General features: G+C 44.2%; 1 protein-coding gene across 1 annotated transcript in view; it reads left to right on the top strand.

Moving 5' to 3' along the window:
• COL25A1 (collagen, type XXV, alpha 1) overlaps positions 1-4715 on the top strand; it is a 450407-nt gene extending 445692 nt beyond the window's left edge. Inside the window, exon 39 of the mRNA XM_015426262.1 lies at positions 4432-4715. Within this exon, the coding sequence (XP_015281748.1) occupies positions 4432-4715 (284 nt within the window). The remainder of the gene's footprint in view (positions 1-4431) is intronic.
• Positions 4716-16398: the final 11683 nt, after the last annotated feature.

Here is a 16398-nt window from a genome sequence, read left to right as displayed (position 1 = left end):
CGGTTCAGACTACAGGATTTAGCTTGAAGTCCAGTTACCACAATCCAGACACTATTTATAAACAAGAATAAAGTTTATTCAGTAGAGAACTTTAGCACAGACTAGAAGGATTCAAAATAACAGCCTAGGCAAGTCTTGCCTTAACTAAACAGTAAGAAACATATTTACCAACATCAGGGTAGTGTCCACAAGTTCAATATAGTCTATTGGAAGAGTCCAGGTATCTTGAGAAACAATAGTTCCATCTTGCAAGCACATGGTCAGCTCACAAAGGGGTCCTGGGACAGCATTTCCTAGGTGCAGTTCAACAGTAGAGAGAGGAAGAGAAAATCTGACTCTCCTCCAAGGGTCAGACAATTAAGAACCCCAATCTAATCATGACTGGCCGTGGCCATCAGCCAATCACGGGTAGGAAGGGGGTTTCCAACTTTTGGGTTGTCATGGGAACAACATCTGAATGGTCAGAGCTCTGAAGGACACACCCGGGTCATGTGCCCCTCCAAACTCTAACCCACCATGGCCTACATGACATGGGCCCTGTAGCCTAAAAGCAGGCGCCTTGAAGTCTAACTCTTCCACTTAGAGGTGTGAAGAATGTGTGGCTATATGGCATGGCAATTGACCAAATGGTCAGCCATCTGGCTGGCAACAGGAAACAAGGTATCAGAAGACATTCCAGGGGGGAGGCAGGGGTTTATAGGAATCAATATTTCTATACAGGGACATTAATATGAAAGAGACCTATGTTAATTAATGTCAATTCTAGCCAATGTAAATGTCCTATTCTGGTTCATAAAAAGCAAAAACAAATCTCTTTACTGCCATCTATAAAAAAATACCCTTCCATTCTTACTTCCTGTGAGGAGTGTGCAGAAACAGCCAGTAGATGGAAGAGTGTGAGACCAGAAGTCTAAATTAATATAAAATCTGCTGGATCACACACAAATCGTCCATCTTTTCAAGCATCCCATTTCCCAGAGTGATCAACTAGACACCTTGAAAGGCCTCTGACTGGTAACCAGATCACACAGCCCCCACTGATCAGCTGAAAAACTTACCCACTAATTCTGAAGACAAGCAGCTTTTGTCACATGGAATAATGGCAACTGTCTGTGGCATTTTCTTGACATCATTTGTACCAGCAGTAAATAAGCATTTGGACCCAAATGTCCCCTCCCCAATTGTATCATCTGTTTGTGAAGATGTTCATGTGCCAGCAAACAAAAGGAGGAGGAGTGTCACTGTTGTACATCACCAGATGGAATGGAAGCCAGCTGAGCCCAGCGGCACTGCCAGTGCCTCAGTGTTTACTTCCGGCCTCTTTAGCTGGCATTGCTTCTTCCTGTTCTACACACATTTTTGTACTAACAGTAAAATCCTATGAGTTTGTTTTTAAGATCAAATTGCATTTAAATACCTTTATTCCTACTAGGAAAAGATCACAGGAAGAGCCTTGCTGGATGAAACCAAAGGTCCATCTAGTTCCATATCCATTTTCCAACAAAGTCCAACTACATAACATGTGGGGACAAAGCCTACAAATTACAAACAGAGATCAAAGCCTGTCCCTGTTGCTGCCTCCAAGCAACTGATAGTCAGCAGTAAAGTGAAGGTTAATTTAGCTATAGGTAGATTGAATTTGGCTAATGCCATTTTAAAGCCATCTAAGCCCATGACCATGACTACTTTTGTGGTGGTGAATTTCAAAAAAGGAAGAGAGCCCATATCATATGTGGCAACAAAACACTCTTCCCATGTTCCGGTTTTGGCAACTTGGACGCATCTCATCCATCTCTCGATGGTGGTGCGGCAAGATGCAGCAGACGGGAGGGGTCTTGGCTGTTTCCAGACCCCCCCCCCGAGTCTCTGTAGGAGACTCTTAGCCTGGGGAGCAGGGAAGAGCCTCTCCTGAAGTGACGGCTTAGGGTTCGAGGCTCACCCGTCCCCAAGAGTTCCTGCCACCGCTGAGCCATTATGGTGTGTAGAGTTGACTGCCAGACAAGCGGATAAGGGACTAAGTGAAACTACCTTCTACAATGAGTCAAATCTGAACAAACTGCGAGTTAAGTGATCCTCATATAAACGACCAAGTCTCTATATGTTTGATTGTCTCGAGAAAGGAGCAGCGGGTGGGGAAGGGTGGGGGATTCAAACCCCCCCCCCAACTAAGTGGCATTAAAGCAAAAGCAAGAAATGAAACAAACTGCACAAGACTTTAACAGAGTGTAAAAGGTATAAATTAATCCAAAGCACAATAAAATTGGAGAAGCTTGACTTTAAAATCAAAAACTTTCTTCTTGTATAAACAATGGCTAGTAGAGGGAGGAGAATGGCACCGGAAAAGAAACCTCTCACAGGGAATACTACACCAACGACTCCCACCCAGACACAGGAAGGAGCTGCAGACTTTCCCAATATGCTGGCTATGGTGCTGCGCCCTCTGCTGGAGCAGACGGCTAACATCACCAGTAAGCTGATAAAACTGATAGAGCAATCAAAAGAATTGAAACAAAGGCTAAAAGTGTGGAACAAGATTTGGAGGAAGTGAAAAAAGAAAGAATGATGGATAAAGGCCAACCCCTGCAACTTCAATTGGAAAAATCAATGTATGCTTTACACTTCCAAGGGGTTCCTGAGCAAAAAGAAGGAAATCTAAAAATAATTTTAAATGAAGCCTTAGCATCAATGATGGACCTTAAACAAGATGTTCTGCAAAATGATATGGACCTGGTGAAATATATGTGAAATTTTCTTTTCCTTTTTTAAGCCCCAAAGGGGATTTTTTTTTAATTTGCATTTTCTAAAAACTACAAACTATAAAACTACAATGAAAATCAGGGCGGGGAACTACCTACTATAGGCAAAAGTAAAGAGAATCCACTAAAACCCCAAGAGATGGTGGTCATACAAACTGCTTAACAATTTTAGCTTACAGCACATAATTCAATTCAATTTCATTGAATGTGGTCATATAACAGTCATTTTATGCTGATAATTTGATTTTAAACATCTCTACTTCTGACTTCTAAATAAGAGCAATATAAGACTCATAACAATACATTTTAAGAGCATTCAGTGTATGATAACATCTTATTTTTTATATTTTGGCTTTCTCAAATGATAGCTTGTCTTCGGGGCAGCTGCCCCTAATTTAGAATCTGAATCCTCATCTGATGTTGCTGCTTCTCCTTCTCCTTCGCTGCCTTTGGTGCTGCCTTCTTTCTCTGCTTCAACCTCTCCTGATGGACGACTATGTAGATGCAGAAATTCTCATGCCTTTTCAACAGAGTCAATTTTTTCTTTCCCATCCATAAATTTAAAGATTTCTTTGTCTTTGATCTTCAACGTAGATCCATTTGTCGCTTTGAGAATTTGATCTCTCACTTGTCGTCTAGACAATCTTATAATCACTTCCCCAGGCAGATTATTCTTCCTTGTAAATTCTGGATATGATCGATAGATCATATCTATTTCGCTTTGTAAAATGTCCATTTTTATATCTGCCATAGGCATAGTTTGTTTCAGATTCTCAGATTTTTCTTCAGGAACCCCTTGAAATCTTAAAACATAGCTTGCTTTCTCCATTTGTAGCTGTAAAAGTTGAGACTCCTCCATCAATCTCTTTTTTCCCATCACCTGAAGTTGTTTTTGGAGCTTTTTAGTGTTGGTATCTACTTCTTTTACCTCTTGTTCAGTTTTATCTGGTTTTTTTGCTATTTTAGTCAATTGCAATTGCTGTGCGTTGAATTTGCTGTGCAAAGCTGTTACTTGTTCCAGCAGGGGTCGCAATGCTCCCGTCAGCATCTTTTGTAGCTCCATAGTCGTGTCCTGTCTAGGGGCAGGACTCGCTGGGCCAGCAGTTCCGGCAAGAAGTTTTGGTTTAACTTGTCTTTCACGTCCTTTCTCATGGGCACCATGTTTGAGATTGTTTACAATTTCTCAAAGTTATCACAGTCTCTGATTCTCCCGACACAGCTTAGTAAGTTCTTAACTGCTTTTATTTTCAGTTTCTCTTGCTTCAATGTTCCACCCACCCTTTTTACTTAAAATGCAAAGTTCGCTTAATTTCTTTTCTTAAGGGGGGAGAGTCCCCCCCCTTACTTTTAAAGGGTGAGTTTCCGCTTAGTTTTTGGTGCTTCTTGCTTAAACTCCAACTCACATTTCAATGCTGGATCCGCTTTACTTTGCAAATCGCTCAGCAGGCGACCGCCATGGCGAATGCCAAAACCGGAAACTCAAATTTTTCTAAGAGGTCCACTAGAGATGATGCCCTGAAAGCTACATCAGGGAAACTGTTGAAAATTAAAGATGAAGAAATTAAAATTCTAAAAGACATTCCATTTGAGATCCGGAAACGAAGACGGCAATATAAAGAATTAACTTTTTTCCTTCAAAATAACTAAATTACTTATAAATGGATCTTTCCAAAAGGACTTTTATTCAACTTTAAAGACAAGAAAACTAAAATTGACTCTGTCCAAAAAGCCAAGGACTTTTTGAACCAACAACAAAATCTGAACCAAGATGATAAATCAACAGTGGATGATCTGGAAGATGAAGGAACTAGTGACAGAGAAATAGATGATACTTCAAGTGACTCTAGCAGTACCACGGGAACTTCTGAGTCGAAGAAAGGAGAAGCAGCACCTAAGATGTTAAAAATGAATTTGAAACACAAGAAGAAGAAGAAACGTAAGAGAGAAACTGAACTTTAAAGGATTACAAATCACCTGAATTTAGCTAAAGAAAATTTACTAAATTCACTCTATTGCAAACTTGTCTTTTTTTAACACTATTATAGGTTGGATATATATCATGTAATGTTCTTGTATGACCCTTATCTTTTTTAGTTATAGTGTACTCCCCCTGGTCCCTACCCTTTAGGATGTAGTATATAAAATGCAATTATATATATATTAAAAACAAACAAACCACTGTTCCCATGTTTCTACCATGGTTCTAGATCATCTTTCTGTACATATGAAGCTAACATATGACTGGGGGGGGGACAATTGAAGCTGACCTGAGATCTTGATCAATTTAGACTTTGGGACCACATTAAAAGCTTGTTTTCAAGACATTTCAAACATTAAAAGTAATATACCTTCAACCCATGATGAAAGGCAGGAGTTGGTCTTCTAGAGCTCCAAGAATAGGGGAACTACTAGACACTAGTAGGAACTTTTAAAAAAAAACCCATCAGATACTGCTGAAAGCAAAATTAACTTTCCCTGTTTTGCAAACAAATGACATAAAAGACCTTGAGTTAACTGAGGATCCAACTCGACAGGATTCTGAGCAATCTCGAAATGGATCTTCCCCAAGTGTCTTTTTTAAATGGCGTATTGCAGTTCCCAATCTCAAATGCCCCCTGGAGTTTCTATCACCTATTTTCTAGTTTCAAAAAGAAACAGATTGTGTTGATGATACAAAATGAATTATGGGGATGGTGACTTTCTTATTAGAGACAGGCAGACCAAGGGGAGAGATCCCAAACAAATAATTCATTGGAGATTCCCTCCTGAGAAGCTGTTGGAGTCACAGCTATGGTTCATATTGTTACCCAATTATCCTAACGATGCCCTCTATAGATCTCTGTAGGCTTACTTTTAGATAAGACTCACTGGAGAAGACAATAATGCTAGGAAAAGCTGAAGGTAACAGGAAGAGAGGAAGACCCAACATGAGACAGATTGATTCAATAAAGGGAGCCAGACTTCATTCTGCAAGTCCTGAGCAAGGCTGTTAATTATAGGATGTCATTAATTCATAGGTTCACCATACGTTGGAAGTGACTTGAAATCACATAGCACAAAATCATCAATGGAAGTCTTGTGTTTCTTGTGTTCTCAAGCTAATGGCTTTCATCAGAACTAGATTAACTCTACCAATAAAAAAACAAACAGGACCAAGCCCTGGAAACAAGTAACAGCAAGTTAGCATGCCGCTCACTTCCCTTGGAAACAAAGTGCTTTTGTATCACTGGCTTATTTATCTATATGAATGCCAGGAAAAACACTGCTCGGCATAAGCATGTGAATCCCTGAAGGAGATCTGCCAGTATTTCCCACTTAAATTATCCTCCAAAGTTCTTTGCCAATTACTTAACATGGTTATGGGCATATTATCCTACGACTCAGTGCAAGACACTTTTTAAATTTTATTTTAACAATTATGCCACCTTTCCATCCAAATAGGGTCTCCAGGGCAGTGAACATTTGAACATTAAAATAGCATTTAAAACAATATATAAAATAATTCAATAAAAACATATAAATATGCAACACCAAAACCAGGGTCAATAACAGACACTGGTGGTATACCAAACAAAACAAAAAAAAGGCTTCACTTGCTGGCAGAAGACAACAATGAGCGTTTTGCAAGCAGAAGGTCTCAGGTTCTATCTCAGACATCTCAAATTAAAGAATCTCTGGCAGAAAGTACCTCAACCTTTGAACTTAGAGAGCTATGGCCAATCAGAACAGAGAATACTGAGCCTGATGGACAAATGGTCTGACTTTATTTTTCATATAATTTCATAGAATCTTCCCAGCCTGTTCCCACACACAGCTATACCATGTTAATTTCCTCCATATAGAAAAGAAGCACATTTTACCTGTACTTCACTGAGAGTTTCTGCCATGTTTCAATTTTCAATCTCATGTTTCCAGCCTCTCACAGTATTTAGCCTTCTGAAAGACATGGGACAGAACCTTTTGCTTGACTCTAGCCCTGAAAAGTTTTCCTCTTCACTTTACCTAATTAAATGGGTAAATTTTTAAGTTTTTACACAGAAAAAGTTTTTAAATACCTCCTCCCCATCCTAAATCCAATCCAGCCTCCCAGACAAGATTGCATCACCCTTTATCTCTCCCCTAGGTGGCATGTAGGGACTTTTTTTAAAAATGTGCTGGTTTTAACAAGGCAGTAGAAGGAGAAACCAATGGTCATGCAGAGCCAAAATCAACAAACCTCCCTGTATGTACAGTACACGTGACAAGGCTAGTTGCATGTGCTACTTATTCCCCAGAGATCTCACCATCTTTCGCTTGCAGTAAAGCAGAAATCAAACAATTATGTCTGTAAAGTAATTTTTTAAAAACATAGTTATGGAAATATGTGACATGGAAATATGGGCAAGAAGCTCTGTTACAGAACAACAAGTCCTGGTAAGTATGGAAAAGAAAAGAAAAGAAAACAACTGAGGAAAATGAAGAAATGGCTTCATAAGGTAGAACAATACAGAAAGGAGGTAGAGCCATGCCTAGATTGGGTTGCCAGCTTCAGGTTGGAGAATTCCTGGATATTTAAGGGGTTGAGCCTAGAGAGGATGGAATTTAGGAAGGGAAGGAGCTCAGTGGCATATAAAGCCATAGAGCCGACCCTTCAAAGCAGCCATTTCCTCCAGGGGAACTGATTTCTGTAGTCAGCTATAATTTCAGAAGATTTCTCCAGGTATCACCAGGGGTTTGACAACCCTAGGGCTAGACCGAAGTTTTGAGTGTTCCTTATAAATTGAGAGACGCCACCCAGCAAACAGGAGAGGCACGTGGTAATAACATGGAAGGTAAGACAGCTGAAACAGCACCACAGTACCCTGGGGATATTACAGGGGAATTATGTTTAGTCATGGTGGTTTAATGCAATCCAACAGAGAATTCATCATGAACAAAGGACAAAGGGAATGTAGAAAAGGATAGGAGAGTTGCAGTTTATGTCATGGCTTAAAGTATGGAGTGACTCTTTAACTTACCGGGAAAGTTCCCAAAGGGCTGCTGACCTGGGGAGCTGCTGGCAGCCTACACCCATTGCCCATGTCTTCCAGCGCAGCAGTGGCTGCTTGGCTCAGCATCTTCCTGGACTGTTTTAACTGGTGGATTATTGTTAAGTTGTTCCCCCATTACTGATTTCTTTGGGGAACAGATGCTGTATCGCAGAGCGCATATACACTCATTTTGCATTATTGACTCACACAAAAAAAGAAAAGCGGAGGGACTGTGGCTCAGTGGAAAAGTCTCTTTTTTGGATGCAGAAGGTCCCAGGTTCAATCCTTGGCATCTCCAGTTAAAGGACCAGGCAGTAAGCAATGTGAAATACCTCTGCCAGAGACTCTGAAGAGCTGCTGCAAGTCTGAGTAGACAATACTGACATTGGTGGATCAAGGGTCTAATTCAGTATAAGGCAACTTCAAGTGTATTCATGTGTAAAAGGTTTCAGAAATCAATCACATGAGTAAAACTTGTGCCTGATGAATTGTTAAGGGTTAATGCCTCACGGAGTCTGAGAAACTTTGAGTGATAGGCTGTTCAAACTTCTGTGGAGAGCATCAGTTAAGAAATGGCAGCTGGGAACTGACAGTTTAAAAAGTACTGAGACTTACTTAGTGAATTCAGCTCTCATACTTTATTAGGAGAAGAACAAGACAAAGTAGCAGGCTCGCAGGCCGGCTTATATGTCCCAAGGAAAACACACCCACATACACCCAACACCCATGAATGGTCTATTTACAGTGATTAGATTATTCCCTTGGATCCTAGTTTCCAGATTGGCAGGGAACTAGGATCCGACCGGCTATTGTGTTTAGGAGCGAAGCTCAGGCCCTTCGCTTTGCCGCATGCAGAACTGGCCGAAACCGGATCGCGCACATGGCCGGGTCAGTACACAACACAGTTGAAGAAGAGGGAGTTGAGGACTGACTGAGGCCTGGGAAGGAGGCAAAGAAGGATCAACAAGAATCCCCATTCATGCCAAAAAGGGAAATTGCTTCTAGTTAAGAGAAGAAATCCCTGCCCAGTGAAAAGGGAGGTGGCTCTTGAAAGAGGAGGGATCCCTGGTCTGTGGATAGAGATGGATTTGGGGAACTTGGTTGTATGTTCCTGCCTTCTAAACTGGAATCGTCAGTGAAACTCAGAAATCTATGCTTGTGAGTTAAAGCAGAAACGGAAAAGAAAGTCTCTCTCCTCAAAGTTTCAAAAACCTTGTTGAAAAGCAAAAACACTTACTTGTTGGCAACATATTATCTAGATTTAGTGTGATTACAAAGTTACCTCAGTTTTTATTATCGGTTCACCTCATACATCCCACCCCTGATTCCACCTGACCCCCCTTCAAGTTAAATAAAATATTTTGTTTATTTTGAACTTTCAAAAGCCTCTTGTGTGCCATTTCAGAAGTACAAGATAAGAAGGTGACTTTGTCTCTTCCTTCAAGTCCCTAGGCTGGGCCAGCATCAAAACATATAATAATGTGACAGGATGGGACAGCCATAAATCAACAAATAAGAGGAAAATATTGGCAGGGCTATTTTTGGGCAGGAACGCACAGGAACAGAGTTCCGGCTGGCTCCCAAGTTGGCCATGCCCAGCAGGAACCTCATTAGCATAATAGGCCACACCCAACAGCAGAAACTCATTAGAATTGGCTACATTAGGGGTGTGTGGCCTAACATGCAAAGGAGTTCCTGCTACCAAAAAAGCCCCGGTTTTGACCACAAACAAGGTCAACAGAATAAGAAGCAAAAGGTGGGCGTGGCTGGATGACCACACTTCTGGTAACATGGGTGTGTGGCCTAATATGCTAATGAGCTGTGCTGTCAGGGCTGTGACCTAATATGCTAATGAGTTCCTGCTGTTGGGTGTGGCCTATTATGCTAATGAGTTCCTGCTGGGCTTTTTCTACAAAAAAAGCCCTGGATATTGGGGTGGTCAGCAAGAAAGAAGAAGGGAAAATCCTGTATGTGAAGGAGGGAAGAGGGCAAGATTGCCATACTTGCACAATTATGAGAGATGCAGATTAGGAGGGGTGCCCATGTGTCTACTTCCCCATAACACATGGACACTTCTTGATTCGGTGAATGAGTGAATGGGTAAACTGACAAGCCAAGCTGGAAATTGTATTGAATTTTAGATGAGTTCCAAGACCTGTGTTGCAATCCCAGCTTTTCATACTGATCAGGCAAACCCAGATCCATTGCCTTAGTCTCCGAAATACTAAAGAAGAGTTATTAATTACTTTTTAAAAAATGTTGCAAAACTGTATGTGTATGTGGAGGGGACATCTGTGCACTGTAAATAATAAGAAGAAATGTTTCAGTGCTAGCTAATGGACCTTTCTAAATTGGCAGTGTTACCTTGCTGGTGCCTTTTCTATGCTTTCGTAGGTTTCGCAGAATATTATTGCCATCTACCTACAGAGGGCAGACAGTGGCAAGAAAACATTTTTGTCCTTATGTGCCCTCTCCGTTTCCTTCACAAGCTTATTTTCATGATAAAGCATGGAAAAACAATACCCGGGCTTTGTTCATCCTTGTTTACATTGAGTTCCAAAACGAAAGTTTGGAACTAGATCAGCAGCAAGCATGTGAGCCCACATCTCTTGCATCGTAATGTAGCCCTAACATCACTCTTCCAAAGGTTACAGAAAAGTGAAGAGGAGGAAATAACAGGCAGTAAGAACCAGCCTCTGAGTGAGAGAATCTCCTCCCTAGACTGTAAATTGTTGCTTTGCTTTTGGGTAGCCTGGAGCAGCCTAGTCTAGCCCCAGTTGCAGGGCTGGTGTGGAAATTCTCCCTACCAGGGAAAAGAATTATGTGACAGATACCATGGAGAATCCACTACACAAATTCTTCTAGCTTCTTCCTGGGATGGTGGCAATTTATAAATCATATGGATCAGTTTGGATGGAAATTCTTACATTTTAATGCCCTCATGAAGATGCATGCCACCTCCCAGTGGATGAGATAGTGCAAGCATCAAGAAAGGATGGAGAGAGAGAAGGGGATAGGAAGTAAGTAGGATGGTGGGGGAGTGGACTTTTTGTGGAACTAAAGGAGTGATTCTCTGGGTTCTGTAATAATCATAGAATCATAGAGTTGGGAGGGACCCTCAGGGTCATCTAGTCCAACTCTCCGGACAATGCAGGAAATTCACAAATACCACCCCCTCCACACCTGTAGTGAACACTGTTCCACGCCCAGAAGATGACAAAAAACCTCCAGGATTGCTTCCTGACCCCAAAGTGGCAATCAGCATTTCCCTGGGTGTGTTAAAAAGGGCCACAAGAACTAAGCACTGAGGCAACCGTTCCTGCCCTCCCTCTCATGATCTGCCTAAATTCACAGAATCTGCATTGCTGTCAGATGGCCATCTAGCCTCTGTTTGAAAACGTCCGAACAAGGGGAGCCCACCACTTCCTGAGGAAGCCTGTTCCACTAGAAACCACGCTGTCATGAAGTTCTTCCTAATGTTTAACTCAGGGGTCCTCAAACTACGGCCCGCGGGCCACATGCGGCCCGCTGAAAACATTTATCCAGCCCGCCGGCAAGGCCGGCTCGCCTAGGGCGCGCTGGCCCTCAGGGGCGCCAAACTGCAGATATGTGCAGTGTGCATAGGAATTTGTTCATAGTTTCTTTTTAAACTATAGTCCGGCCCTCCAACGGTCTGAGGGACAGTGAACTGGCCCCCTGTTTAAAAAGTTTGAGGACCCCTGGTTTAACTAGTCTGACCTTCTGGGGCAACAGAAAAGTTGAAAGCAGATGCCTAAACTGAGCCCTAGCAAAATATTCTAAGTGTGTGTGAGTTTAAGTAGAGAGATCTGAGGGGGGGGGGGACCACTTTGTGAGGAACTACTGGCAAGTTTAATATAGTGGGAATACCACCACCATCCTGAACCATGGTTCAAAGTGACACTCTAGGATTGACTCGAAACTCCATGGTAAAACCATAGACATCACTTTGGGCTTTGCCCCATTAGGAATATGCTTTATATGCCATTGCAGACCTTAGAGAATCACTCAACTTCACAAAAATGATTGTTGGAAGTGACTGTCAGCTGAGGGGCCCATGTCCCTCCCCCTCAGTCTCCTACTAGGTGCCAGTCAGTGGCTGACACCTCTAGCTGCACACATACTGATGACCTACAAGTTAGTTTTTTCCAAAGACATAGAGCAGCTCCCCAAAGCCATTTCAGGTTAAGAAAACAGTTTAAGACCCCACATACCATAGGCGTGATCCACACTGGGCCCCTGCATATCTGGTAATTGTTTCAACATGGAATTCCGAACACACATCTGGTTGATTGGACCTGTACATGGTGTAGTTAGGCCCCAAGATAGGCTTGCCAAGTCCCCCCGGGGGGCGGGGAAACCCCTGCCCCAGAGGCCCATTCCCCGCCACCGGCAGATCGGGCCCTGGGGGGAACCCCACCCCAACATGCGCGTCACCAGGAAGTGACATTAGGATGCCGGGCACGCTGGGGGATTACAATAGCTCTCCAAGTGACAGAGATCCTGAAGAAAATGGCTGCTTTGGAAGGTGGTTTCTATGGCATTATACCTAATTGAAATCTATCCCCTCCCCCAACCCCACTCTCATCAGGGCCTACCTCCAAAATCTCCAAGTATTTCTCTCTCTCTCTCTTTTTTGCCCCCCGTAGAGGATTTTTTATTGCATTGTCTATAAACTACAAAGAAACAAGGAAGGGTATACTACAAACTACAGGTGAAAGAAAAGAAAACCTCTAAAACCCCAAAGAGATGGTGGTCATTCACAATTCTAAATTGGAAGTGTTAACTTGCTGGTGCCTTTTCACAATGGTTACATAACTGGCTTATAATACATTGGCTTATACTTACTACGTTAAGTGAGTACATAATTATTGCATATAATAGCATCTCCAGCAAAAATGACTATATAAAGAGCTACAAAGAGAAATGCTTCATTTCATTTAAAATAGGATCTAGAGAAAATCATAACTCATTTTTTCTCCTTTTTGTTTCTCAAACGATAGCTTAATTTAGGGGCAGCCGTCCCCAGTTCAGAAACTGAATCCTCATCGGAAGGTGCCAGTGCTCCTTCTTCTTCACTTCCCTTGCTGCTGCCATCTTCAGCTTTATCCTTCTCCCCTGCTGGACCAGCATGTTGCTGTAAAAATTTGCGTCCCTTTGCAACAGTCAATTCTTTCTTTCTTGTCTTTAAATTTGAAAAGCATACCTTCAAGAACAGACCATCTGTAGGGTGCCTCCCTCTATATGGCCTTCTGTGGAGACACATGTCTCTGCAGGCCTCTCCTGTAGATACAATGCCCTCATACTCCCACACACATGATGCCAGATTAGCTGGCCATTTGTGATAGGGAAAGTACTCTTTAGATGAGACTTCTTTCTCTTCTTTTGACTGAAACCTGAACATGAACTGGATCTACTTGAATAAATAAACCTGAAGCAGCTTACATTGTGAAGGCAACACCCTGAGAGCGCTAAGGTTACTAGCCAATAAACCACAAAGTGAGACAGACAATTCCAGGCAGCAAAAACAGATACCAAGGAGGAAAACAAATGAGACACACAGAGCATGCAACATGGCGGCGGCGGTAGCGAGTGAGCTTAGTGCTAGTGTGGTGAAAGTGGTCTACTACTAACAACTGCTATAACAGCTGAAAAGTCAGAGAGGAGTGGATGGCAAAGAGACGAAGGAGACGAATAGCTGAAAAAAACTTACCATCACTGATTGGGCACGCTTGCAGACGAGGAGAAGGCACCGGACAGCCTGGCCTGCGAGGAGCTGATGTTCAGGTCCTTGGGCCGGCGCCGGGTCCCTGTCGGGGACAGAGACGTGGATGGTGGCTTCACAAACTGCATACCACCGGAGCACCCGCCATTTTGGGGCTACCACCAGGACCAGGGCTGGTTTGTTTGGTTCGGCTGGCGGCAGGAGTGCCCGTGCTTGAGCGACTGACCCTGAGAAGACGCTGGGTGATTGCAGAGCCAGTGGGGGGGGGCGGGGACTTGTAGGGGTCCCTCCCACCCCCTGCCCGTGCAGAGCGTTGTTGGGCGCAGTGCAGCCGGGCAGGTGCTGGGACTGGGCCACCGGCCGTGGCGTGTGCCTTGGATCGAGCTGGCGGGTGCGTGGTCGCAGACGGGGCTGCAGAGAGCACAGGATGCTTCTGGCCGTTGGCGGAATACAACAGGCACCAGGAAAAGGCCGGATCAACAAAGAGGGGAGCCGTGGGGCTGCCCGACGGACTAAGGAGATGAGGAAGAGCTGGAGGCGTGACTGGGTGAGGAGGCAGGGCCCAGTCCAGGGGATAGTCCACTAATCCCTCAGGAGTAGGCAGGTTGGAGGGGGAAGGAGGAACTGTTACTGCCATCCGTAAATAACTAATAGCGGTGGATTGTTTAAAATAATAGGGACACAGGATTGAGTAATTAATTAGGGAAAGCCATTGGCTTAGATTTAGTTAAAATTGGGGGTAGTTTATTGTTAATTAGTCAATGAGATGATGGTTTTGATTAATTACTTGGGGCCCTATTTAATGAGGTGGTTGTATTGACCTATACTACTTATCTAATTAAATCAATTGGAATTGATTAATAACAGGGTATAGCTTTTAGGAAATTTACCATTAACTCCTTAGCCTTTATGTATTTTACTGGCTAGATAGGGACTAATAGGAATAGAGAAAAGAAATAAAAAGGTAATTAATGGCTATAAAGTATAGGGTTGTATGGATTTAGTGTTAACCACCGCTGAGATTAGAGTTAGGAGTGAGTAATAAATAAGTAAGCAGGACATTACTGGCATAGCAATAGCACTTTAGTGGAAATAATGGTTTGTTGGATCATTCAACAACAAAGCTATGATTTCACGTGAAGGTATAGCGGTGGGACCAGGCAAAAATGGAAGGGAAGGGGGCAGAGAAATAGAGAAGCTCGGCCTCCTTCCAGCCTGTGTCCCATCCCAAAGATGGCAGGTGGTGGGGCAGGGATTAAAAACCCCACTCCGACATTGGTGCTGTGCAACGTCAGGTCCATAAATGATAAGACCTCAGTCATGCGAGACTTTTTGTTGGAGCAGGATGTGGACCTGGCGTGTGTGACCGAGACCTGGGTCCGAGACAGGGAGACAGTTGCGCTCTCCCAGCTGGCGCCCCCTGGGTTCTTGGTCCTTCACCAATCCCGGACAATGGGGTGGGGGGATGAGTGGCGCTTTTCATTTGGGAGGCTTACTCCTTCAGGGCGCTCCCGGCGACGAGGCTCACGGGCATGGAGTGTGCCAGCTTTGGGAGGCCAGGGAGAGTTTGGCTGTTTGGCTGGTGTACCGACCGCCCAATGCACCGGCTAATAGCCTGCCATCCCTAGTGGAGGCTGTGTCGGGCTGGGCGTTGGAGCACCCTAGGCTGATAGTCTTGGGTGACTTCAACGTCCATGCCGACGATGTGGCTTCCTCTTGGGCAGTGGACCTGGCATCGTCCATGGCGGCGCTAGGGCTCTCCCAATATGTAACGGCCCCTACTCACCGAGCCGGTCATACACTCGATTTGATCTTCGCGGTGGGGGTTACAGTGGACCGGATCACTGCCACAGCAGTGCCATGGTTGGACCACCATGCCCTGAGGGCCTGAGTGAATGTGTCCCCCCAACCCTGTTTGGGTGGCAAGCATATTTTAGCTCACCCGTGGAGCCAAATGGACAATTTGCAACTTCAGCTGGCTCTCCAGGATCCACTGCCCCCTGGCGGCTCGTTGGAAGAGCTGGTCGAGGACTTGCATGACCAACTCTCGGCAGCCATTGACAAGATAGCTCCCAGACACCCTCTGCACCCACGTTCTAGGCTGGCTCCTTGGTACACCCAGGAGCTGAGGCTGATGAAACGCAGGCTCAGACGACTAGTGGTATACCCAGGGGTTGCGACTGATGAAGCAAGAGTTAAGACGGTTAGAGAGACGGTGGCGCCATGGTCGTGACGAGGCTACAAGAGCATCCTATAGGACGTTTATGAGATCCTATGAGATGGCAGTCAAGGCAGCAAAGAAGGAGTTCTACGCAGCCACGATTGCATCTGCTAGCTCATGCCCAGCCCAATTTTATAGAACGATTAGGTCCTTGACAGCTCTGCCACAGGGCAAGCAAAACGGTAGGGAATTGGATATAGGCTGTGAGGCTTTTGCGAGCTATTTTTCAGATAGGGGCTCCATGCACATCTTCTGGTCCCATTCTGGATTATTTCGAACGACTCATCCTTGAGGAAGTCGACAGATTGATCTCAATGGTACGCCCAACCACATGCAACCTGGATCCGTGCCCCTCCTGGCTAATTAAAGCTGGCCACGAGGGGTTTCAAAGAGCCCTCAGGAATATTATCAACAAATCCCTCTCTGAGGGGCTGTTCCCAGGGGCTCTTAAGGAAGCGATGGATCCGGCCGAATTGGCCAACTATCGGCCGGTTTCCAATTTTCCCTATTTGGGCAAATTAATAGAGAGGGTGGTGGCAATACAATTGCAGAGCTTTCTGGATTATGCTTCCATTCTTGATCCCTACCAGTCCAATTTCCGCCCGGGCCATGGGACGGAGATGGCACTGGTCGCCCTCACGGATGACCTCCGGAGGCATCTGGATCGGG

Source organism: Gekko japonicus, unplaced genomic scaffold, assembly GCF_001447785.1.
Source record: "Gekko japonicus isolate JY-2015 unplaced genomic scaffold, Gekko_japonicus_V1.1 scaffold173, whole genome shotgun sequence".
NCBI lineage: Eukaryota > Metazoa > Chordata > Lepidosauria > Squamata > Gekkonidae > Gekko > Gekko japonicus.
The sequence above is the reverse complement of the archived record's forward strand: the minus strand, read 5'-3'. Positions and strand labels throughout refer to the sequence as shown.